At 36.1% G+C, this 26,134-nt stretch overlaps 2 protein-coding genes across 2 annotated transcripts; one reads left to right on the top strand and one right to left on the bottom strand.

Annotated features, from left to right (window-relative positions):
• Positions 1-434: 434 nt before the first annotated feature.
• On the bottom strand, positions 435-19,861 carry LOC134677856 (breast cancer type 2 susceptibility protein homolog). Its single transcript, XM_063536275.1, has 11 exons — positions 19,410-19,861; positions 12,549-18,181; positions 11,667-11,790; positions 10,853-10,909; positions 10,083-10,185; positions 8,870-8,971; positions 8,011-8,120; positions 4,845-4,946; positions 4,165-4,366; positions 2,120-2,216; positions 435-1,581 (listed from the first exon to the last, which is right to left on the bottom strand). Exons 1-11 carry the CDS (start codon positions 19,680-19,682, stop codon positions 549-551), a joined length of 7,836 nt encoding a protein of 2,611 aa, XP_063392345.1. The 5' UTR covers positions 19,683-19,861; the 3' UTR covers positions 435-548.
• A 575-nt stretch (positions 19,862-20,436) lies between these two features.
• LOC134677906 (enhancer of rudimentary homolog) lies at positions 20,437-25,522 on the top strand. The gene is made up of 3 exons (XM_063536351.1): positions 20,437-20,577; positions 20,663-20,848; positions 22,036-25,522. Exons 1-3 carry the CDS (start codon positions 20,575-20,577, stop codon positions 22,156-22,158), a joined length of 312 nt encoding a protein of 103 aa, XP_063392421.1. The 5' UTR covers positions 20,437-20,574; the 3' UTR covers positions 22,159-25,522.
• The last annotated feature ends 612 nt before the right edge of the window (positions 25,523-26,134 follow it).

Raw genomic sequence — 26,134 nt, 5'->3', positions numbered from 1 at the left:
TAAATATATAAAAAAAATCAGTAAATTATATTACGTTGTATTTTTATATAAAAAAAATGGTAACATTTATAATATTTCCTGCTTGATAATTTTAGATAAGAATTCTATCTTGTTTCATTCTTTTTAGAGCGCGATTTGCAGTAGTCGGGTTTTAGTTTTTGAACTTATTTTTTATAACAATAACCATATCAAACTTTAAAAATAACATACAGAATGAAATGTCGCAATACTTAGATAATATTGAGTCTAGGCACTATGATTTTATTTTTATCACATTATTTTTATCAGTTAAAAAGCTTTACAACTGAAATGCCATCACAAAAGTACTCATAAAGTGTGCTAGAGTTAGACTAAGATAAGTCTGCAACGATTTTGATAGCACACGCAGTGCAGTTTTATTTACGTCATAATATCATAGAAGTTCGACGGTTAAAATAACACTTGCACTGCGTGTGCTATCAAAATCGTTGCAGACTTATATCTTGGTCTAACTCTAGTTACTATATGGTACAATATAAACTTCAGATTTACATTATTCATAAAAATTGTTAATTTAAAATATCGGAATCAAGGCTCAATGGCGGACTGGCGTCGAAATCCTCCGCAAAATTATCTACACTCTCGTCCAAATTTTCACTAGAAAAATTCAATTTCACAGGATTCACATTTTTCACAAAAGTTCTGTTAACTGTCACAGGGCTGGCAACATTTTGTACGCCGGGACTTTCCATTTTTGAACGTTCCAAATTTGAAATTAACGGGCTTTTGTACGTCGCAGAGGCGTTTTTCGATTTGTTTATAATATGTATCGAGCTCAAAGGAGGCGGCTCGCCGTAGTTCAATCTTATTTTTTCAATTTTCTCGTTGACTTTCTTTTTCCTAAGCAACATTTGTGGGGAAATTTCTTGCGAATTGAAACTGGACTCAAAATCCAAGCCGGTAAGATTTAAATTTGCATCACAATTCTTCAGCGGAGACCCCATATTTTTAGGTAAGTTATAGTCAAATCTATACGGCGATACATTTTCACTGTCCCTCCTTTTGAAAATGGAATAATTGTTTTTTAAAACAAGACAATCTTCACAAAATTTGTCTTTAACTTTTGACAGTTTGCTTGTCAGTTCATTCGTGATTTCCAATGCCTTTTTGTTCTTAGGCGTTTTTGTGAAATAGCTAAACTCTGTCACCCTATACTGTGGTATACTTTTCCTGGTGTTACCAGCTCTTTTCTGTAAATTAACGCAAGTTACAATCTGTCCTGTGTCTAGAACATTTTCGAAGCCGAATTTTTTTAATCCGCCCCAGAAATTGACACAGATAATATTTTTTTCTGCATCCGCTAGGTAGACATTTTGGAAGTTTTGCTCCTTAAAGTCTTTAGTCGATGGTTCTATGCAGAATATCATGCCGACGGTGTCTATTTCGTTATTATTTGTGGCCATTGAAGGATTTTGGGTTATTTCTTTGATTTCATAGCACATTCGCTGTAATGTATTTATGTACTGTTTAAATTTGTCATTTGTCTGTTTGTATGGATTGAAAATTGTCTGTCTGCCCGATGAAAGCTGAATTTCTGAATTCCTGTAACAAACAAGGATTACATTTGATTACCATAACCATGGCTGCGAAACTCCTGCCTTCGGGCAAACTCAGCTCTGCTCGGCTCAGCATTGCTCTGAGCAATTATTAGGGTTCACACAACTTGACGTCCCTTTGTGTGCACGACCACAGATAATGGCTTGATTTTTGACAACTCTAAATAGCCGAAAGGGATAGTGCCATATATTAGAAAGGGACAGCACGATTCGACCCTGAACCGCTTTCAATCCGTAGGTCGCGGGATCAAACCCCGGCTCGTACCAAAGTGTTGTTCGGAACTTATATGTACGAAATATCATTTGATATTTACCAGTCACTTTTCGGTGAAGGTAAACATCGTGAGGAAACCCGGCTAATCCCAATAAGGTCTAGTTTACACTCTGGGTTGGAAGGTCAGATGGCAGTCGCTTTTGTAAAAAATAGTGCCTAGATTCCTGGGATTAGTTGCCAAGCGGACCCCAGGCTCCCATATGAGCCGTGGCAAAATGCGGGGACAACGCGAGGGAGAAGATATAGGTACCTTATCCCAGTAGGGATGATGTTCAGGATCTCGATCCAGGCGCCCTCGGTCAACAACTCTAAGACAGCAGCTGATGGTTTCCAAATTGACAAGTAGCCTGAAACCAGAAATAAATATTTTGACCTCAGCAGCTCGAACAAGGGTACTTTGATTCTTAAAAACAGTGAGCAAAATGCGATTTTGCTCACTGAGTCATTTTGTCTCACTAAGTGAGCAAAATCGCAATTTGCTCACTGAGTGAGACAAAATGAGTGATCAAAATCGCATTTTGCTCACTGAGTGAGACAAAATGTCATTCAAGTGACCTTTATAGTCAAATGTCACTTCAACATGCGGGGTCTAATACAAGTTCGATATACTTGGGTTCTATTATCTCTGTCCCTCTAGGTATGTTCTCACAGCTTCGGGTGAAAAATTTTGTGTACTACACGAGATCAAAGTTATTTACATCTCGTGCGCTTTTGAATCCCTTACTACGCTCAAGATTCTAAATTATTATAGAATCTTTCGCTTGCACGGGACTCAAAATAAGCACTCGAAGAAATATCAAACTTTGATCTCTTGTTGTACAAATAACTATTGTTTCACAAGGGGGCAAACTTGTTTAACCCCTCGTACTAATATTGATACCGGAGCGAGCGAAAGATTCCAAAATTGAATTCGAAAAATGGAATGTTGAGACCTCTTGAAACCCTCGCAACGCGCTCAACATTCCCAAATTGAAAAATGGGATTGAGCGTTGCGAGGGTTTCAACGCACAAGGGTTAAACAACAACTTTAACACCGAGTAGTAACGTTATTGTTATGTACTTATGTTATTTAAATATTTGTCGCGCCGCCTATAAAAACAATAAAACCGGGCAAGTGCGAGTCGGACTCGCGCACGAAGGGTTCCGTACCATAATGCAAAAAAAAAACAAAAAAAAGCAAAATAAAAAACGGTCACCCATCCAAGTACTGACCACTCCCGACGTTGCTTAACTTTGGTCAAAAATCACGTTTGTTGTATGGGAGCCCCATTTAAATCTTTATTTTATTCTGTTTTTAGTATTTGTTGTTATAGCGGCAACAGGAATACATCATCTGTGAAAATTTCAATTGTCTAGCTATCACGGTTCGTGAGATACAGCCTGGTGACAGACGGACGGACAGCGAAGTCTTAGTAATAGGGTCCCGTTTTACCCTTTGGGTACGGAACCCTAAAAATATCATGAAAATGTCTTAAATATATTAAGAACGAGTCACACACGTATTTTAGTCGTTCTTAATATATTTAATGTGTCTGTGACTCACGGAAGTGTTGTTATTAAAATCTCATGAAAATGAAGACGAGGTTACGAAATGCAGTCAATATTTTGATAAAATCTATCTATACCAGATGGTTCATGGAGAAATGTAGATAACACTAACTATAGATCGTTTTTAGGGTTCCGTATCCAAAGGGTAAAATGGGACCCTATTACTAAGACTCTGCTGTCTGTCCGTCTGTCACCAGGCTGTATCTCACGAACCGTGATAGCTAGACAGTTGAAATTTTCACAGATGATGTATTTCTGTTGCCGCTATAACAACAAATACTAAAAACAGAATGAAATAAAGATTTAAATGGGGCTCCCATACAACAAACGTGATTTTTGACCAAAGTTAAGCAACGTCGGGCGTGGTTAGTACTTGGATGGGTGACCGTTTTTTTTTTTTCATTATGGTACGGAACCCTTCGTGCGCGAGTCCGACTCGCACTTGCCCGGTTTTTTTAGCATTGGAAAAAGACTACGCTGGGTTGAAGTGTCTTTTAATCGAAAAACGCTTTTTAAAAATCAGTAACTAAACTAAAGCAAAAGAAGGTTAATAATTGTTATATGATTGATAATTATTATATATTTGCCGTGACTTATTTTTAAAAAGTTTATTTTCAATAAAAGACGTCAATATTTGTTTATTTTTTTTCTAATGCTAAAAAAAACGAACTATAGGTAGTGCAATAATGTTTCGTAATTACCCGAATGCACCATACATAATAAAATTAATAAATTAATTATAATTACCTTTACTTATTTCAACTTTCCCCCCCTTTTCCGTCACACCAGCCACCCTCGCTTTGAACAGCGGCACCACATTTCTGTCACTCTTCAACCCATGCTTCTCTAGCTTCTGATGGAACTTCTCTCTCACTCGCTCTATCAGCTTCTCTCTCTGTCTCGCGTCGTGCTCTTCTAGCACCCGGTTTTGAGATTTGGTTAGGTGAGACTGGAAATAGTAGATTGTGTCACAAGGTAGCAAAAAAAAAAATGTTTTTTTTTAAATTTTGTAATAACCTCCTAAGGCCCAAGGTCCTACCTATAGTACTTATACAGTTCAAAGAAATTTAAATCATATTCGATTGGAACAGAGTTGCGTTTGCTCTGTTTCGTTCAGTTTATTAACAACGCAAAATCAACTCTATTTCCTACACTGTAGGTTCAAATTTCTGTGGCTAATTTTGCATTTTTCATTTGTATGGCTGGGCCTTAGGCCCACTTGCACCATTCCACTAACCCGGGGTTAAGCGGTTAAACTGTTAACCTAGTGTCAAATTGTATGGCTAACCGTGGCAACTCCTGGTTTAACCGGTTAACCCCGGGTTAGTGGAACGGTGCAAGTGGGCCTCAGGAGGTTAAGCTGTAACGCCCGGAAAGTGGAAACGATACCACAATGCTTAGAAATGAAGATAAATTAGAATCCTTACTTTGTATTCGTCAGGGTCTCTGCTTCTCTTCATATTTCTGGATATTTGCGAGCCGCTATCCATACATTTCTCGTTCGAATAGCCTTCAGAGTCTTGTGATTCCTGAAATAATAAGTTTATCGATTTAGGAACTCCCTGACATTAAATTTTGCCCCCTAATATCGGATGTCTAAAATCTGTGTTTTCTTAATGACTCACAAATTGGTTGGACCAAGTATAAATTTGACCCACTCCCGATGAAGTTGAAAATTTGCATATGTAAGTCGAGTGACAATGCAATATTATATTTATTTATAAGGTAGATACAAATATTAAAAATAAAAATAAACTAACTTATCTATATAATAAAACTAAATTAAAACTAAAAACTAATATTAAATTGAATTAAAAAATGTCCAAGAAATTGGGCCCCCTCCCCCTTGGCATGGTGCCGAGGACGCTGGCAGCATTTCCCCGCTGTATTGCTAAGCTAATACGTTGAGCCAGAAAGCTGCCAATGCAATATTATATTAGAGTATTTAATAACTGAAGTGGCCATTAGGAGCTTCCCCTCTGCCGAAAAACCTGCATAATTGTGCAAACTTTTGTATGGAGTGACATGGCTATTTGAATGTATTAATTATACAGGATATTGACTCTTGGAGACCCTATACATCTCTAAGGATAACTTGATAAACTATATAATCTTATAGTTCTGACACCTAGAGACATTTACACCTCTAAATATTATAGATTTTTTTTGTGTGTTTTTTTATCTGTATTTTGTATGTAATTCGACATTAAGAGACCATATACATCTCTTAGTAATTGTAATACGTTAGATTGAATTGTTAGTTTTATTTTATAAAATTGTTGATGTTATTATTTTTGCTTTTGTGTAAATTCAATGTTGACGTGTAAAAGTGCCCTTGTGGCCTATTTGCTGAATAAATGTTGATGTTGATGATGTTGATGTTGATGTACGTTACGTACAAAATTACAAATCATGTAGAAATAGCAATACATTTGTCGTCCCCTCCCTCGCAAAAATCGGCAGACTGATTCGTAAAGAAAATGACAGCGATGACATATCCAGTTATTAAATGCTCTAAGAATATTATGGTACCATCGAGCTGATCTGATGATGGAGACAGGAGGTGGCCATAGGTGTGTTATAAAACAACGCAACCTAATAGGCATGTTGACAAGTTTTTGGAACTGTATTCATTGTATAGATAGACACGTAAGGGGTCATCCATTAATTACGTCACACGAATTTCTAGGTTTATTTTACCCCTCCCCCCTCCTTGTCACACTTGGTCACATTTGGCAAACTCCTCCCCCCTGGTGTGACGTCACATTTCTTCAACGAAATCGGCAAATATTTATTTAATATTTTATCAAAATAAAAGAAATATAAGGAGTGCCGGCCGCCTGTCCCGCCACGCCAGCCTCAACGATGTCATCCGTCGGGCCTTTGTCAGCGTGGGCGTGCCGGCCGCGTTGGAACCAGCCGGTCTGGCGCGCGACGATGGCAAGAGGCCCGATGGAATAACCCTCATCCCCTGGCAGATGGGACGGCCGCTCATCTGGGATGCCACATGTGTAGACACCCTAGCGCCGTCCCATCTAGTCGCCACGTCTCAGAGAGCTGGCGGCGCGGCAGCAGCGGCTGAAACCCTAAAACGCCGCAAATATGCTGGTCTTACAAACAACCACATATTTGCGGCGTTCGCGGTAGAGACCCTGGGGCCGTGGTGTCGTGACGCCCACAACCTTTTTAAAGACCTTAAAAAAAGACTGTTGGAAACGACGGGTGACCCTAGGGCTGGCTCATTCCTAGGCCAAAGAATAGGCATAGCTATTCAGCGTGGGAATGTAGCCAGCCTTATGGGCACACTTCCGCAGGGGACAGATCTGGGGGATCTAAGGTAGGTGGGTAAGTTTTATTTATTTATTTATTTTATTAGTTTTAGTTTTAATTTATTTAGTCTATACTTAATTTTAATAAAAGAAATATTAGTAATTTTATAATCCAAAACTGATTAAAAAATAAAATTAAACGAATAAAAACGATTATCGTTTGAAAACCTTGTTATTTAAATGATAATTAGCGTATAAAATAATTTAAATACATTTTCGGTTACTGATGAAGTTAAAGTGACGTCACAAAGTTTATGACCCCCCCCTCCCCCTTGTCACAACATGTCACATTTTCTTGACCCCCCTCCCTCCCCCTAAATGTGTGATGTAATTAATGGATGACCCCTAATTATTACAAAAAAAATATTTAAAATATGATTTTCAGCATTCTAATATTCCCTGCTATGGTAAAAACATAACATGTTATATATTCGCGATTCATGTCAACATGCCTATTGTGTTTGGGGTTATTAGAATTTTTCTCGATGAGTATTAGTTGTCTGTGGATAGTGAAGTCACAGTAGAAATAATAGTACTACCGTACAGAAAGGACACTTCCTACAAACCCGAAGTTTGACAGCGGTTCAGGGTCGAATCATGTCCCTTTCTAATATATGGCAGTATCCCTTTCGGCTATTTAGGGTTGTCAAAATTCATGTGTCGATTTGATTTGATTTGTGTGTGTCGATTGGACAGAAACGGCGCTAGACAGAGAAGCATGGCGTTCCTTAGGCCCCCCCCACATCTGGCGTCTTTCGAGCGTCGGCGTCTAAAATTCTATGGCCGACGTCGACGCAACTGCGCAGCGGCGTCATTTTCCATAGCGCTGGACCGACGCCGACAGACGCCGACGCTCGAAAGACGCCAGATGTGGGGGGACCCTAGTGTCAGAGGCCAAGATCCACTCCGGGTCGCTGCGCCACGGCAGTAAGTAAGTAAAATTCATGTGATTATCTTATCTGTGGTCGTGCACGCACGAGGAAGTCAAGTGGTGCCAACCGTAATAATTGCTCGGAGCAATGCTGAGCCGAGCGGAGCCGAGTTTGGACGAAGTCAGGAGTGTCTCCCCACTGGTAAACTGCCCTCCTAACGATAAGTGCAATAACTAATTTTGAAATCTCAGTCGCTTGTGTGACACATTGTATGAGAACAAGGTATATTATTTAATGATAATTTAATATGAGTTATTGCACTTATTGTTAGGAGGGCAGTAAAGTAGTCAGCGATAAAAGCTTGTACCAAAAATGAAATTTTCATTATTTACCTGATCTGACATTTCTTTCTCCACTTCTTCATATAGTTTCTCCATAATAACTTGCCGCTCCGACTCGTATTTCATTTGACGAATCTGCTCTAATCTCTCCGATAGTGTTACTGTCAAAAAAAACGTTAAAATTACTATTTTTGGGGGCCAAAAATCTCGGGGGGGGGGGGGGGGGAAATTTTGAGTTTTTATATGTTTTCCGAGCAAAGCTCCGTCACCCAGATATATATCTTCCTAAGGCCCAGCCATAGAGAAAAACCCATAATTCGCCACAGAAATTTGAACCTTTAGTGCGGGGAATAGAGTTGATTTTGCTTTTGTTTGAGAACTGAATGAATCAAAAGAAATTCGACTCTGTTCCAATTGAATATGATTTAAATTTCATCGAACTGAATAAGTACTTTATGTTGGACCTTGGGTCTTACGAGGGTATATTAGTTTGTGAAGTAACTGTTCTTCAGAGTTCATAAATAAGGCGATCTTATAGTTTGTTTTTTTAGCATTAGAAAGAACTTGAAGGTAAGTTTGACATGTCTTTTAATTGAAAAACGCTTTTTAAAAATCAAAAATTATCACTTATGAAAGCAGAAGAATATAAATGATCGTATTAGATTCATAATTGTTACATATTTGCCGCAACTTATTTTTAAAATGTGTTTTTCAACTAAAAGACACATCAAGATTGTTTACCTTATTACTAATGCTAAACAAAAAAATAATTACTCAAATCGACCCACGGGTCTCGGAGTAATTGGTGAACATACATAAAAAAAAAACATAGCCACAACCGAATACAGAACCTCCTCCTTCTATGAAATTGAAGTCGGTTAAAAAAACGAAATATAGGTTAATATCTTACCCGTACTTCCATCTTCCATTTTCTCAACGTACAGCGGGGGGTACACCCTCGTCACCACCACTCTTGTGGCGGCCATTCTACCGCCATCTGCTTTAGCTGCACCTAGAGAAAAACCGGGCAAGTGCGAGTCGGACTCGCGCACGAACGGTTCCGTACCATAATGCAAAAAAAAAACAAAAAAACGGTCACCCATCCAAGTACTGACCCCTCCCGACGTTGCTTAACTTTGGTCAAAAATCACGTTTGTTGTATGGGAGCCCCATTTAAATCTTTATATTATTCTGTTTTTAGTATTTGTTGTTATAGCGGCAACAGAAATACATCATCTGTGAAAATTTCAACTGTCTAGCTATCACGGTTCGTGAGATACAGCCTGGTGACAGACGGACGGACGGACGGACGGACGGACGGACAGCGAAGTCTTAGTAATAGGGTCCCGTTTTACTCTTTGGGTACGGAACCCGAAAAACAGTCAATTATTGCAAAAAAAACCGGTCAAGTGCGAGTCGGACTCGCGTTCCACGGGTTTCGTACTTTACCCATTAAACAATGTATTTTTTTATGTGGAACGTGAACAAACTGTCTTTGAAAAAACCCGTGGGGGTCGGATCAAACACTAAGAAATTAAGTCCGACTCACGCTTGACTGCACATTTCTAATAGGTTTTCCTGTCATCTACAGGTAAAGAACTATTTTGTGTATTTTTTTACAAAATTTTAGGCCCAGTAGTTCCGGAGATAAAGATAAGGTTCCCCCCGGATAGGAGGGTCATATAACTCATATATCTATTTTAAAATTATAAAAAAATAATTGATATTCTCAAAATGAGCTCTTTTAGTTTTTCAAACTATATAACACGATATAACTAGTTTGAAAAACTTTATTTTTTAACTTTCTTATTTACCCCCATTACCCCCTATGTTTGAAATTCATTTATTTACGTTACATGTCCGTCTTTGGGTCACTAATTTACATATGTGTACCAAATTTCAACTTAATCGGTCCAGTAGTTTCCGAGAAAATAGGCTGTGACAGACGGACAGACAGACAGACGCACGAGTGATCCTATTATAAGGGCTCCGTTTTTTCCTTTTGAGGTACGGAACCCTAAAAAACATGTGAAGTTAAATACAAAAGAGAGGAGAGCAATCGGACGAAAGCATTTTTGCCCAAGCTCAATGAAACGGAAACGCTACGCTCGGCCATAGCTTACCTAGAGGACACTGGATGAGGTCAGTGCGGGGACCCAGGCGGGCGAGCCAGCGGGCTCGGCGGATGCTGTTGCCGTGGAGTTTTAGACGGACAGACGATGTGTCCTGAAAATATATAGATAGTTAAACGATATGCGGACAAAGTCAAAGGCGGGAGACTAGTTATAAAAATCGGTCAAGTGCGAGTCGGACTTGCCCACCGAGGGATCCGTACTTTTCAGTATTTGTTGTTATAGCGGCAACAGAAATACATTATCTGTGAAAATTTCCAACTATCTAGCTATTACGGTTCATGAGGTACAGCCTGGTGACAGACAGACGGACAGTGGAGTCTTATAGTTCGTTTTTTTTAGCATTAGAAAGAACTTGGAAGAAGGTAACCGATCTTGACATGTCTTTTAATTGCAAAATCCTTTTTAAAAATCAGTAACTATTACTTATGAAAGCAGAAGAATATAAATTATAGTATTAGATTCATAAATGTTACATATTTGCCGTAACTTATTTTTAAAATGTGTTTTTCAATTAAAAGACACATCAAGATTGTTTACCTTATTTCTAATGCTAAAAAAACGAACTATAGTAATAGGGGCCCCTTTTTTACCCTTTCGGTACGGAACCCTAAAAATGTGCCATTCTCAATCAAAAGTGTCTTTTTATTATCGGTTACTAATAAGCCGGTATCTCCATATATCAGCTTCAGTTTGAAATCGACCTTTATGGACCACCGATAATGTGGTACCTTTTGGTTGGAAACGTCACAAAAAGTTACCTCCCAGGGTGCTACGCCTTGCTCGCAGTTTATCAACTCAGCGCCACACACTGCCATCTGTTAACAAGAACATAACCATATCAATAGGGAGTATTACTGCGATATTCTGCCGCTAGAGTGCAGTACTAATTTGTTTAGTAAACCATAGAGTAACTTATTATACATACTGGGCCTTGAACAGTTTTTTTTTACAAAGTTTTCACTATGACATTCATGCACCAAGGCGGTTTGTTTACAGGTGGCCTACAGCGAAACGCGAAAATCGATCTGCCTCTCTATCGTTCGAATAAGCAAGAGTGATAGAGGCAGAAACCGAGCTTTCGACTGTCGCGTTTCACGGTAGGCCATGTGATTAAGTTAGTAACTCCCTCTACTTAGAGTTTTGCGTAATATGGCCAATTCAAAATAGTTTAACAAATAGTGTCTATTATATTTTCAATTTTGAAAAATATATGCACGCCAAGCCCAACCAGCGATCCAAGCAAGGTCTACACTGAAAAACGTTCACACAGAGAAGGCTTGATGCTAACTAGAGTCTCTGCGGAAAGAGAAGTGTCGTGAAATGTATGGGGCCCCCCCACATCTGGCGTCTTTCGAGCGTCGGCGTCTGTCGGCGTCGGTCCAGCGCTATGGAAAATGACGTCGCTGCGCAGTTGCGTCGACGCTGCGTCGACGTTGCGTCGACGTCGGCCATAGAATTGTAGACGCCGACGCTCGAAAGACGCCAGATGTGGGGGGGGGGGGGCTATGGGGCCCCATACATTTCACGACTCAACTCTTATACAGACTCTATCTGTATAAAGAAGTTACATACCTTAGTGCCTACCACAATAGCGCCAGTGGTCACCATTCTCACCAGCATACGATCCAAGCAGGCTTTTACACAGTACCATCCGTCAGTGAGCAGCAATTCCACGTTCTGTGATGTCGGGTTCACACTGAAATACAAATAAGTTTAAACAAAAACATTTTTGGTACAAGCTTTTGTCGCTGACTGTACTTTTCTTTCCACAGGCAACTAATACTCATTGAGACAATCCTAGAAATCGCAAACACAATTAGGTTGCGTTGTTTGATCACAGTGTTCCTATGGCCACCTCGTGTCTCCATCATCAGATCAGCTCGATGCTACCATAATATTGCATTGTCACCCAACTTACATATGTATGCAAATTTTCAGCTTCATTGGAAGTTGGGAAGTGGGTCAAATTTGACTTGCAAGATTTGATCCGTGCAAGCAGACATTATATACATAATAGCAAAGAGAATTTGAACTAGAGAGTTACTGTCATGGTAAATTATGTAGCTACAGTACATATACTGCCATCTTTCGACAGAAGATTAAAACTGTTAGAACACCATTTGAGTTTGATAATTATTCTTTCACTGATGTGTTAACTTGTTAAATACTAATATTAACGCCAGATGGCGTTTCTTCAGCCTACTCTCGAGTAGATACTCGAGAGTAGGCTGAAGGTTATAGTGCCATCGCTCGAAAAGATTGCACCATACCTTTGGCCTAAATGGCATTTTAACAGTTTTAATCTTCTGTCGAAAGATGGCAGTAGTTTTACAGTGGCTACATAATTTACTTTTGACAATCCGCCTCTATACACTCTATTCTCTTTGATAATATCAAATAGGTACATTTCAAGTTACATAAAAGCTTGTAAAAAGGATAAATTGTTACAATTACCTGGCAACACTGACGTTGTCCACATATATCGCCGCAACACACAGCACCATAGTTTTCGATGCCACTTCATCTTTCTCCAAAATCTTTCTTAAAATCGGTCTTTGCACATGATATAATTCTCTATTGTATCTATATTTCAACTGTTCCAATACATTTTTGACCGTACATGTGTTTTCCATGACATTTGGAAATTTTATTTCATATGAAAGCAGTTTCCATATAATTAATTTTATATGATTATCTAACCAGCCATCTGGTACAATTTTCTTATTCACTGAACCAAGAAAGATTCTTTTAAGGTCATCTGTAGTAATTTTCTCAGCAGTATAATCATTTCTTTTATCTTTAAATGTAAAATTATGTAGATTTTCTATGTTAAATTCTCGTATATATGGATCTATTTTTGATTTTGTATATTCCTTTTCAAGACGTTCTATATCTTTCAGTGTGAATTTCTTTTCTTTCTTATAATTGTCATCGAAATGATATGTTTTAGCTAACTTTGGTGGTACAAAAGGGTTTTTCGGTTCCAATTTCTTACTTGTTCTGTACGGTGTTTCAAATTTCCTTTTTTTAGCTCTGGGACAAGAAAGAATAGGACTTCCAGATCTTTTGGATGTTGGTGTGTTTTTGCTAAAATCTTCCGTGTTCAAAGTTTCTTGAAAATCATTTAACACTTGTGTGTCTATTACATCATTATTAACATTTTTGTTTGTAGACATTTTGTTTTCTGGAGTCCTAATTTCTTGATTATATTGTTCATTGTTTTCGTTTTGTATATCTTTGAATACATTTTTACTTTTCACCACAGCTTGTTCAGATACTTTGACTCTCTTATTTGCAACAGTTTCGAAATTAACAATATTAATTTTATGATCATTAACTGGAGCGTTTACTTCCTTAGCTGTTGTAGTTGGTAATTTATATGAATCGACTGTAGTTTTAGAATTGTCATTAAGCTGACTCAAATTCATGTCTTCAAAAAGCTGTTTACATTTAGATAGTGCATTTTCTGATATAACCACTTTCTTATTACTTGCAGTTTGAAACCCTTTAAACACTGCTTCTTTTTTTACATTTTTAGTTGAATTATTACTATCATTATCGTTTTCAAAATTTTTTTCTACAAAAATTTCCTTGGTTTTTGCTAATGCTTGGGCTGATATTGTGACTTTTTTGTTACTAGCTGTTTGAATGCCTTCAACATAGTTCTCATTTTCTGTCATTTTTGACTCCTTATCTAGCTGACTTAAATTCATATCTTCAAAAAGCTTTTTACTTCTAGCTAGCGCTTTTTCTGATATATCCACTTTTTTATTACTCGCTGTTTGAAATCCTTTAAAACCTGGAGTAGTATCTTTCGTTAGCTTTTCTTTCTCTTTTTCAAGATGTATATCCTTAAATATAACTTTCGTTTTTGCCAATGCTTGTTCTGATACGTTGACTCTTTTGTTATTAGCTGTCTCAAAACCTACAAAATTGTGTTTATCTTCGGGTATTTTTACATCTTTATCCAGCTGACTGAGATTCATATCTTCAAACAATCTTTTGCTCTTCGCTAGTGCTACTTCTGATATAGGTACATTCTTTTTACTTGCAGTTTGGAACCCTTTAAATGCTGGGAACCTGTCAGTTTTAATACTGTCGTTTTCATGTTCATCATGTGCATTTTTAAGTACATCCTTATTTCTTGCTGACTTTTGTTCCGATATTTCGATTAACTTGTTACCTGTCTCGAATCCACCAGAATGCTTTTCATGCATATCTAAAATTGATTTAGGATCTTTGTCTAGCTGACTCAAATTTAGATCTTCAAACAACTTTTTACTTTTCGCTAGAGCTTTTTCTGATATTTCTACTTTCTTATTACTCGCGGTTTGAAATCCTTTGAACACTAGAGCATCTACGTTTGTTTTAGTTAAATCGTTATTCATATTGTGGATTTCTTTGCTTTTCTGCAATTGCTTGTCTGAAATACTTACTATCCTGTTGCTAGCCGTTTTAAAGTCTTTGAGTACTGGATTTGTATTTTCTTCGTGTCGAGAATATTTTTCAACAATGTCACATTCTTTAGCATCAAGACCAACATCTTGAAACATTTGTTTGCTTCTAGCTAAAGCTTCTTTTGAAATTTTGACTTCTTTATTACTTGCCGTTTGGAAACCAATAAATTGACTAGTTGAATTTTGGTAAGGATCGTCAGTTATTTCATATCCTTGTTGAATATTTTTGGTTTCAGTCTTTACAGAATTATTTGCTATATTTTCATCGTGAAAGTCATTGTCATTGTTAAAGTTGTCTCTCAATTTAACGTCGTTCAGCATTTGTTTACTTTTAGCCGGAGTTTTGGCAGATATAGTATTTTTCTTATTATCACTTACAGCACCAACAAATATACTGGGTGCATCTGTTTGCCAGTAGACTTCGTCCAACATTATGCCATCTTTAAGTTCAAATTCACTGAGTAACCTTTTCGTTTTCTCCATAGCATGAGCAGATATGTTTATAGGTTTAGCACTAGCTGTTCGAAATCTTACAAAAGTAGGAGGTTCTGTATGAGTATCTGTTGAACCATCAGTAAATTTTGCTCGGTTCTGTAAAGCTGTTCCTGATATTTGAATTGCTTTACTATCAGATTCTGATATTATTGATTCCAAATTTTTAATTTTATTGTTGGTAATTTCAGAATCACAAATCTCAGTTGCTTCTTCGTTTTGTCCTATGTTTTCCTGTTGAGACAGTACTATATCTTTAAATAATGTTTTGCTAGCCTCTATCGCTTTATTCGAGACCTCCACTTTTTTGTTACTGGCAGTAAGAAAGCCCGTAAAAATTGGTTTATTTTTGTTACCATTGAATTTACCTGTATCATTGTTCAAATTATCAATACACGTAACTCTGCTTTTCTCGATTGCATTGTGGTCTATATCAACTTTGTTTTCTATTGAATGACATTTAACGTCAATTTCTTTTTTAGTTATATCTTCTAATAGTTTTTTGCTCTTTTCTAAAGCTTTCTCGGAAATATTTATAGGTTTGTGATTTGCTGTCTGAAAGCCTCGGAATGTAGGACTAATAGATTGTTGGTTTTCTATACTCTTGTCTTTGAATAAATCTTCAATACGAGTCAATTCTTCTGCGAGAAAATCTTGAGTGTCTATTGCGCAATTAAACTCGTCTTTATCAATATGTTTCTTCTCGGTTTTTAAATTAATTTTGTCTTTATTATCGGCATTTCTTATTACTTCTTCATCAATATCTTTAAAGATATCTTTAGTTTTTTCCATAGCTTGTTCTGATACAATAATTTCTTTATGGGAAGCTGTTTTAAAACCAATGAATTCATTAGACAGAGGCTTTTCACTGTTACATCTTTCACGGTGGTTATTTTTTAGTTTGTCCAAAGAGTCTATCGATGATTTTGTTTGATTTGTAGTTGATTTCCAAAAATCTGCAGGCTTTTTGAATACGTGATCGTTTTTATCACTATCACCAATTACATTTCTAGCGCTTTTCATTGCACTGTTACAATCATTTGCAGTAGGGACAGTTATAATATCTTGAAATATATGTTTAGTTATTGCCACAGCGTCAACAGAAACATCTATGTTTTTATTACTAGCAGTTTTAAAACCTACGAAGGTGTTGTTATTGGTTTCTTCAAAAGGCATTTCGTTGTCTTCAAATTCTTGTAGTATAATTTTATCGTTTATTTGCAAATCGACTTCCTTAATTCCAAGCTGTTCTTCTTTAATACTGTCTATTTTAGAATCACCATTATTTACATCTGGATTTGTTTTTGTATTAGCAACATCAGATACGTTTTCACATAAATGTGCTATTCTTGTTGTATCAAAATTTGTTTTTAAACCGTCATCATACGAAACATTAAAATCCTGAGACTTGAGATCTTCAAGAAAATTTACTTCTGTTTCGACAACGTCTGATTTACAGCTTACGTATTCAGAATCTCCTAAATCAATATCTTGAAATACTTTTTTACATCTAGCTAATGCTTTATCTGATAGTTTGATCTTTTTATTACTGGCTGTTTTAAAACCTTCCAATTTTCTTTTTGCAATACCTGCATTTGGAAGTAATGATTCTTGACCTATACTTGCAGTATTTAAATTATGTATGTTAGGTGTTCTTGATATACTCTTACATTGTATGACTTGACTGATGATGATATCGTCATCAACTTCTTTATTTGGTTCTATTGGGGATGAATTCACTGCGTCACTTATTTTCCAATCAGAAATAATACTGTTATGTAGTGTACCAGATCTTGATATATTTTTGCATTGTATGATTTGACTCATAACAATATCATCTTTAACTTCCTCGTCTCGTTCATAAGTAAAAAATGTTTGTGTGTCGTCTTTGCTTTTCGTAAAATCATTGGCACTTGAAGATGGTGTTGTTAAATCCTTAATCTCATCTTCTTCGACTTTGTAAGTATCATGTTCTAGCTTATTACTATATAACTTATCACATTCTTCATTTGCGCTTACAGCTTTACCAGTATCAAATATCTCTACTAAATCACTGAGAGACTTTCCTGTTTCTTCATTATCAATATCACTTAATATGCTTTTGGCTTTTGTAAACGAATCTGTATTTATTTGTATAGACTTGTTGCTGGCAGTTTGAAATCCTACATACATAGTTTTATCTAATACATCTGATCTATCATAAAAAGATGTTTCCAAGGCACATGTCAATGGTAATTCTTGGACATTTTTGTGTAGATATTCATATTCCTCATCACTACTAAATAGGATCTCATCCTTAATTTCTGTTTTAAATTTTGCCTCTGCCTTGTTGCCACTACCCAAATTAACATCTTCGTCATTTGATTCATTTGTATACTCTACATCTCTATCCACACATTTATTGCTACATGTACATATATTTTCAACTTCTTCTTTATTAATATTTGTAGTTACACATTCAATTTTACTTAAAACTGGACTATCCCTGCCAACTTGTTCATTAAAATGATCAGTTATAGATATTTCTCTGCCTATAATTTGAGAATTTATCATATTTTTAGCTAACTTAAGGTCTCCATATTCTTCTATAATGGGAAGGGCTAAATCTTCAAATTTTTCAAAAGTATACAAATCCACAACTAATGGTGGTGTAGCACTTCCTTTAATAGTATTTAGTACAGGACTAGCAGACCTTTCTGCATCAACTTCAGAGACATCAAAAATTTCCACACATTCATTAAAGCCTTGGGTCTCTTGACTTGTGTTTAAATTAACATCATCATTTAAATCAATTGGCACATCATTTTCACAACATGTGACAGTGTCCATGGCACAAGTAAGATCAGTATTGTCAAACATTTTACTATCTTGAGTGTTTAACCCACTAAGTTTGTTAGTCACCTCTCTTTTGTCCTTACTAATATCATTTCCACTTTTACATATTTCTGCATCTATTATTGTTTTGGATTTTAAGCTGTCATCATCAGTATCATTGTCACTTTTTTGACAAAATGTTTTGTCAAATTCCTGAGTAACGCCTCTGTGTTTGTCAATGATTTCAGCGTTTTCTACAACATTGATCAGTTGCGTGTCAGAGACACATTGTGTTTCGAATCTTGTAGGGAGTTTTTGGGGTACCTAAAAGATGTAGATAATTTAATTAGAATGATCTTGACAAGGCTTGGAACCGGTTCTTTTGAAAAACCCTAAGTAGCCCAATATTTTTAATTATTTTATGCTCTTTACGTAGGACTGAATCATATGATTCAGTGATCATATGATTCAGTCCTACGATCATGATGAATCATTTAGGCAGCATTATTAAATTGTCCCATTAAAACTGAAATAATAAACCAAAGAACGAACAAGAACATAATAATACCCATATTTTTTGTATGAAGAAAAAACCCATCCCAATCCTTGGATCCAGATAAGCATCAACATCAACATTTATTCAGCAAATAGGCCACAAGGGCACTTTTACATGTCAACATTGAATTTACATAAAAGCAAAAATAATAACATCAACAATTTTATAAAATAAAACTAACAATCTAACGTATTACAATTACTAAGAGATGTATATGGTCTCTTAATGTCGAATTACATACAAAATACAGATAAAAAAACACACAAAAAAATCTATAATATTTAGAGGTGTAAATGTCTCTAGGTGTCAGAACTATAAGATTATATAGTTTATCAAGTTATCCTTAGAGATGTATAGGGTCTCCAAGAGTCAATATCCTGTATAATTAATACATTCATTAAGAGAAAAGAAACATACGAGAACAGAATGAGGCATCTCACTGTAATTAATTAATAAAAATTAAGTTACTAAGTATAATAGCTCGTGTTAGCTTAAACAGACCAGTCTCCACAAACAGCAGCAAAGAAAATTTAAAGGGACTTTTGGACTTTTGTGATTCTTTTCGTAGAAAATAAGTTAGAAAGGAGGAAAACGAAAAAGCTAGAAGACAGTCTAACCTGTGGCCTATTTTATAAAGCTACAAGTTACAATTTACAAGCGGAAGTCTCTTTCTGACCCTATGTGTTAGAAAGAGACTTCCGCTTGTAAATTGTAACTTGTAGCTTTATAAAATTAGGCCCTGGTCTTCTCCACATTAACCTTAGGTTGTGGTTAATGTGGTTAGGTTAGACTGTCTGTACCTGTAACTGACCGTAGTTATGCAGAAAACGACCAACTCAATTTTTTTATCAATGCACAAAGCGACCAAAGCTACTGAGTTAGGGTGTAAGTCACTTTGACAAAAATAAAAAGTTGGTCGCTTTCTACAGAACTATGGTCAACTGTGTGTCTGTAACTATAGGTATATTTGTTATGATGACAGATTTTAGCTCTTACCTCTGTGTAAACTGGTATCTTGTTAACGGGCAAGAATCCTCTCTTCTTGTACTTATTAAGTGTATCACCAAGTCGCCTGCAGCCCGCTGTGTCCGCATTCTGCATCAGTTTTACCTGTCTTGTTACACTTAATAATACTTCTTTGGGACATAGTTTACTAGTTTCAGTAGTATTTTTGTGTCCACTGCCAGCGTACAGTGCTAGGGGCTTATTAGTTAAACGTTTCTTGAGTAAAGATTCAAAGTTGTTGATATTTTGCGAGATTTCATCCATTTTTGGCAGTATTTAAAGTTATTTATGTGAACGAAGTATGTTTGCTTATACAGTGGATAAAATAATTATACATGCATACATTTAAATCAAAATATCACTTTTGTTACTTTAAAACAAAATTACTATCTATTTATTCTAATACTTAGGAATAATGGCTGGGAAATCTTGGATCCAGCATTGTTATGGCTTTTTGACATTTCTTATAAAAAAACTTAGGAGTTTGACATAATCTTACAAATGAACCAATAGAAGATAAGGCTCTTCTATTTTGCTTGCGATGATTGGGTAAGCGGGTGTCAATTGAAGAAATGATCCCGCCATTTGGAATTTTTTTGGATTTATAACGTTCCTATTCATGATAGCTGGTGATGGATTGCTAATCTTATTACCTAATTACCGTTTTGAATCGTTTAGCCCAGTAAATTGTACCACAAAACATTAATTACTGCTTTTTTTAAATAATTGAAAGTTCATTAACATTCTTAACGCAAATATGAGTCGCTTAGGCCCTTAAAAATAAGTATGCGTAGAATGGATTGCATTTATTTCGTTTAGAAATGCATTGGAAATGCGAACATAAATGTTTTTTTTAGATTCAGCTATATCTTTAATAATAATTAAGAATTGCAAGGAAAAAGTAAATCTTAAAAACTTAATCAACACTTATTTAATATTCATAATTTGTACCTAATTAAATTTTATCAGTATGATGTTTCATTATTTTTATTGTACTTGAGTTTTTTCAATTTCTGAACGAACCTCAAAAGAGTACACGATTTTGAGCAAACATTTTTTTCTGGAAAGCGGGCATAAACCTATTTCATCTCCAATAACCACTTGCGGGATAATCTTTAACAGCATTATATAGCTCTAAGCATAATACAACTCAGAAATGGTAAGTAACGCTTACTTTTTACAGATAAAATAAAATATTTCAACGGAAAAAATGGCGGTAAGTGAGGTTATGTTTCTCATTTCAGTCTCACACAATATTGCTGGTTCAACCGGGGCCCAGGCCTGAGACCAGGACATACTCAGACTACGAGAGCGTAAATGACTGCATGGAGGGCGTGTGCAAGATCTATGAAGAGCACTTAAAACGACGAAACCCTAATACGCCGACTATCACATACGACATTTCGCAACTGTTCGACTTTGTTGATCAGGTAAAAGCAATACAAACATTTAGAGCCCTATTTTAAGACTTTTAAGTTGTGTTTTTTGATTTTATGAAAAATATTATTTAGTTCAGAGTAACTTAATCACTGCACCTCTTTTGGTGGACTGCTTTTTAAAGTGTATAACACATATATCTTTTAATAAACCTGAAGATGGCATACTTGATATCTCAGTTGTTGGAATGATAACTATTTGTTTATTAATTAAATTTTATTATCATAATTCGGGGCTACCCAGTGACCCTACCTATGAAACAGGAAGTCCTGGGTTCCCAGTATGGGCATTTATTTGTTTGTTCATCACAGATATTTGTTCCTGAGCTGTTTTATTTTAATACATTTATACTTTGTATATTGTTGTAATAATGTCTTATAATATTTATTCATATACACAGTGAAATGTGTTAAATTGATACTTAAATACATAGGAAAAACATGTATGGGAACATTTCCGTACACAGCGGGAAGTTGATAACTCGAGATATTCTTCCGAAGAAATTTGAACTTTAAATAAAATGACATAAGGTTCAAATTTCTTCCATTTTTTCCCACCAGATATCAACTTCTTCCCACCTTGTACGGATTACCCTAGAGCAGCCGTCTGAGCAAGTTATAAATATTATCAAAGTGCGGCCCGCGTCAACTTTAACTAGGGGTCATCCATTAATTACGTCACACGAATTTCTAGGTTTTTTGACCCCTCCCCCCCTCCTTGTCACACTTGGTCACATTTGGCAAACCCCTTTTCTACGAAATCGCCAAATATTAAGCCGTATCGTATCGCCGTATTAAGTAAGTACCTAAGTATTATTAATATTTTATCAAAATATTTTTGACGATATTATTAGTAATTTTATAACCCAAAACTCCTTAGGAAAGAAAATTAAACGAATAAAAACGATTATCGTTTTAAAAACTTGTTATTTAAAAGTACAACAATAAAATAATTTAAATAAATTTTCGGTTACTGATGAAGTTAAAGTGACGTCACAAAGTTTGTGTCTCCCCCCTCCCCCATGTCACATTTTCTTGACCCCCTCCCTCCCCCTAAACGTGTGATGTAATTAATGGATGACCCCCTACTATGTGGCCCTCGGCTGCTAAAAGGTTGCCGACCGCTGTACTAGGGGACCAATTTCTTTCCTCAGTACAATAAAAGCTATATTCCATTTCAGCTTGCCGATCTCAGCTGTCTAGTGTACCAAAAATCCACCAACACATACGCACCGTACAACAAGGATTGGATCAAGGAAAAGATATATGTGTTGCTGCGTCAGGCCGCCGGACAGAGTGACTAGAGCGTTCAAACTGTGATTATTGTTCTACTTTGTCTTTACATATATGACGTCCCACGGGTAAAGGTAGCTTATGGCGGTTGGCGCTTACGCTATTATTAACGCCGCTCCTATAAGCGGCGCTATGCGACGTAAGCGCCAGCCGGCATAAGGTACCTTTTTCCGTGGGACGTCACATATTACGCATGATCTAAGTTAACCCCTTTTCCAAGCCGTACCAACAACGTTTTCCCAAAAAATCCAAATATATACACAGATAGACTATCTAAACAGTGAAATCGTGCTAAGTGAACTATGATTTAGACGCACCAGCATCAGCTGCCTGTCTAAAACGAAATAATAAAATAATGAATAAAAATAAATATATTCCAATTCACATTTTCCGAAAGTGCAATCGAATTTAAACTGTAAATCGGAATGCTAAATTTGAAAATCTTTTGGCGCGTATGTGGTCGATATATCGTACTAAGGAAAAGGGTTAAGTCACATGAGCTTGCCGCCAAAAAGTTTCTGATCCTATAGAAATGTATGGGACAAAGTATTAAAATAATCATTTGTATAATGACCAGCACCAATGCTCTCTATAATCTACATTAGATTTGTATTAGTATTATATTTGCAATTGCGATAGATATCAGAGATAAATAAATACTATTATGTAGTGCTTAATTATTTTCCATCGTATTTTCACGGAAACGTACGAACGTGTCTTGCTATTTCAGTCAGTCTCGGTACAAAAAGTACTGACGTTGACTGAAGTAGCATGACAATTACGAACGTTTCCGAGAAAATACGATGGAAAACAATTATGCACTACATGTGTAATCTTTGTTAATAGTACTTTATGTGACTGCTACATAAAGAAAGGCATTAAAACACGAGTGTGTTTAAGAAACGAGCAGAAGGCGAGTTTCATAATAACATCATTAGAGTTTATGCTTACCGTACACACACTGCTTTATATATACACAAATAAATATCTAATCCCCTAATAAACGCACTAAAAACCTCAATTAGCTAACAATCGTTTGTTCTTATCTGTCATTTTGACTTATGTATTTGTGAGAAAAGGACAAATCATAATTTGACTAAATCAGGCCCGTAAACTTTTATGAATAAAGGGGTAAAGATGTGCTGTATTTTTTCAATTTCATACTCGAGTGATAAAAAATTTAAAACATTGGTGTGTTCGTAAACATTGTATTGATATGTTATACTGCGGTCATTATCTTGCACGCAATATAGACCACCCGTCCCTTTCTAATGAATACAGTTAAAAAGACGTAGTTTGTCTCTCGCGCGACTTTTGCGGCGCACTTGTGCTATGTCTTCCAGTAAAGCAGCATTAATACTAATACAGAAATACTGTGGATTATAGGGGCTTTTATTTTAATAAGTAGGAGTTATTTTATATTGTGAATCATAATATAAAATAAAGTTGAAAGGGTGTTTGTAGAAATATTGCTAAATGTCACTGAAATTCTTTATTGAATCTTGCCCAGTTAAAAAAAAACTGCTGCATTGCAAACAATTATTAATTTGTCAGTAACTGGCCACCCCAAACCAAAAATGAATACTATTCACCTATAAATAGAATTCGTTTTAGTATAAGGTGGCCAGTTATTGTAACCTTATACTAAAATGAATTCTGTTTATAGGTGAATAGAATTCATTTTTAGTTTAGGGTGGCCAGTTACTGGCGAATTACCCTATTGTCATGTTTCTATCCTTAATTGAAATTCAGGATTTTCCCGTGTGTTTTATAAGAACAAAATTTAGTACTAGCATTTCAAATCTTAAGTCTGCAGTAACAAAGTGTGCAAGTGCTATTGTTAACATAATACTTTCATAGTAATTTTACGTTTATGGTGTCACTTTACACTCTGTCACTGAAGTGTGCACAGTTAACTTGGTCTCACTTTATCTGTTTGATGCTGGCGTTGTGTGTTTTTTCTCACTTTTAAGTGCAATTTTTGCAAACATCCTTTGACACATTAAATTTTCTTTGACATCTAGAATAAGTTTACTAAAAAACATGAAGAACGCATTGTCATCTCCACAGAAATATTAAATTTAGGTAGTTTATTAAAGCAAGGACGCAAAGCACGAAGAATTTCGTACATTGACCCCCTCCTGTTCCTGTCTCTATTGCACGCGCATTATTGTGTTGCTGACCCGCTCGCACAGTGGCATTGACCGCCGGCATCACGAGCGGGACACCAATATAATTAGAATTATACCAAGATAAGTCGGCAGCGATTTTGATAGCCCAGACTGTGCAAGTGTTATTTTAAACGTAACGCTTCTATGAAACTATGACGTATAAATAACGCTTGCACTGTCTGCTGTCTAAACGTTGCAGTTGTCTTGGTCAAACTACGCGCGTGCAAAAAAGATAGAAACAGGCGGGTCATTGTACGAAATTCTTCGTGCTCGGCGTCCTTACTATAATGTAAATTTTGCATTGAACTTCAATGGTGTGTGTGATTGACGTTTTCTATGTACGCCAAATCTTGTATATTATCTTTGGAAAATTGTAAGGGTCCACTGTGTATATGCGTCTCATATTTTGCTTAGTGAGAGAGTGAGACGCAAGGCGCATTGAACAAAGAAATTGAGATGGATACCAACCTAAGATACGGTCATGGGGTCTTTTTAACAATTAAAATTATTTTAAACGTAAATTTTAGTCGATCTTTCTAATTTCGATCCATTTTGAGAATCTTCGTCAGGAGCTTAGACTGCACCGTCTCTAGCGAGCGCGCGACGTGGGATAAAAGGTATCCCAAAGGTCGTCCCATTCGTTTTTCGTCAAGTTCTTAAATTAGTCCTATTTCGCTTTCGTCACTCATTCTACCTTCGTCACAGTCGTCGGTGGCTCTCAATGTAGAATGAGTGACGAAAGCAGAATAGGACTAATTTAAGAACTTGACGAAAAACTAATGGGACGACCCAAGACGATACCGGATAAAATTACGTTTAAGATAATTTTAACATGTCTTAATATTTTTGTGTAGAAAAAGCTACAGAAGTAAAATTATTCTGCTTGGAATTTGGTATCTGTAGTAATTTATAATTCTTTAAGCTAAAGTAAGGATACTAAGCACGGAGAATTTCGTGCACTGACAGACCATTCACTATCTCTATCGCACGCGAATAATTATAGTTCTGTCCCGCTCGCACAGGGCATTGATTGTCGCCATAATATGGAGATGACAGTTCTGCAGATTTTTTATAATTACAAATTATTTGTAAAAGATGTTTCATTGTAACTGAATTACTTTAATAGTACATGGATATGTTGATTCTATTTTTAAGTTTAATGGTACTTTAAGTATTAATGCTAAGATTAAAAGTTTTCGAGATATTGTTTTGTTTTCTTTTATACCGTTGTTTTATTATATAGGAATCCTTTTTGTAGGCCAGTAACACCTAAAATCCGTAACAGACTACCGCACCGCGACCTTGTTGCGGTATTGTTTTATTTTATAGGCTTGTATTACAATAAAACAACCAATTAAAAGCACTCATATATTTGGATATACAACACAATAAATATCGTTTCAAAAATCATTGTATACACAACAAATGCAAGAACTATTTTTAGAGCACACCAATTTCTATATTTTCTATACATAACTAGCATATTTTATAAAATCAGACTACCGAGATTCGTAAATGCAAAGAAAATCTTTAACCCTCAACTGCTTTGAAGCCATCAAGACGGGAAAAATTTTTCGCCAATCTGATTAAATTGTCCGATCAAATCAGGTGGTGCAGACGCAAACGCCAATTTGGCCACTTTCACCAATTTTAAATTTATGGTGATATTTGAGCGCTCTAAATAAAAAAAAATAACCCCAAGCGCGAATACTAGCGTCACACATTGGTATTCTTGCGTCCGCACCCCATTATATCGGTCATAATCTAAATTGTTGTGTGTTCGCACGGCCTGATTTGATCGGACAATTTAATCAGA

Source organism: Cydia fagiglandana, chromosome 27 (assembly GCF_963556715.1).
Source record: "Cydia fagiglandana chromosome 27, ilCydFagi1.1, whole genome shotgun sequence".
Taxonomy (NCBI): Eukaryota; Metazoa; Arthropoda; class Insecta; order Lepidoptera; family Tortricidae; genus Cydia; species Cydia fagiglandana.
This window is presented reverse-complemented; position numbering and strand designations above follow the sequence as displayed.

Excerpts from the sequence above, each read along its gene's own strand:
- LOC134677856 (XM_063536275.1), bottom strand. The coding sequence starts at position 19,682 with ATGGATGAAATCTCGCAAAATATCAACAACTTTGAATCTTTACTCAAG. Across the intron at positions 10,186-10,852 it reads AAGGCGTAGCACCCTGGGAG|GACACATCGTCTGTCCGTCT; the intron begins GTAACTTTTTGT and ends ATATATTTTCAG. Across the intron at positions 8,972-10,082 it reads CCTCATCCAGTGTCCTCTAG|GTGCAGCTAAAGCAGATGGC; the intron begins GTAAGCTATGGC and ends GTTTTTCTCTAG.
- LOC134677906 (XM_063536351.1), top strand. Across the intron at positions 20,849-22,035 it reads TGTTCGACTTTGTTGATCAG|CTTGCCGATCTCAGCTGTCT; the intron begins GTAAAAGCAATA and ends ATTCCATTTCAG.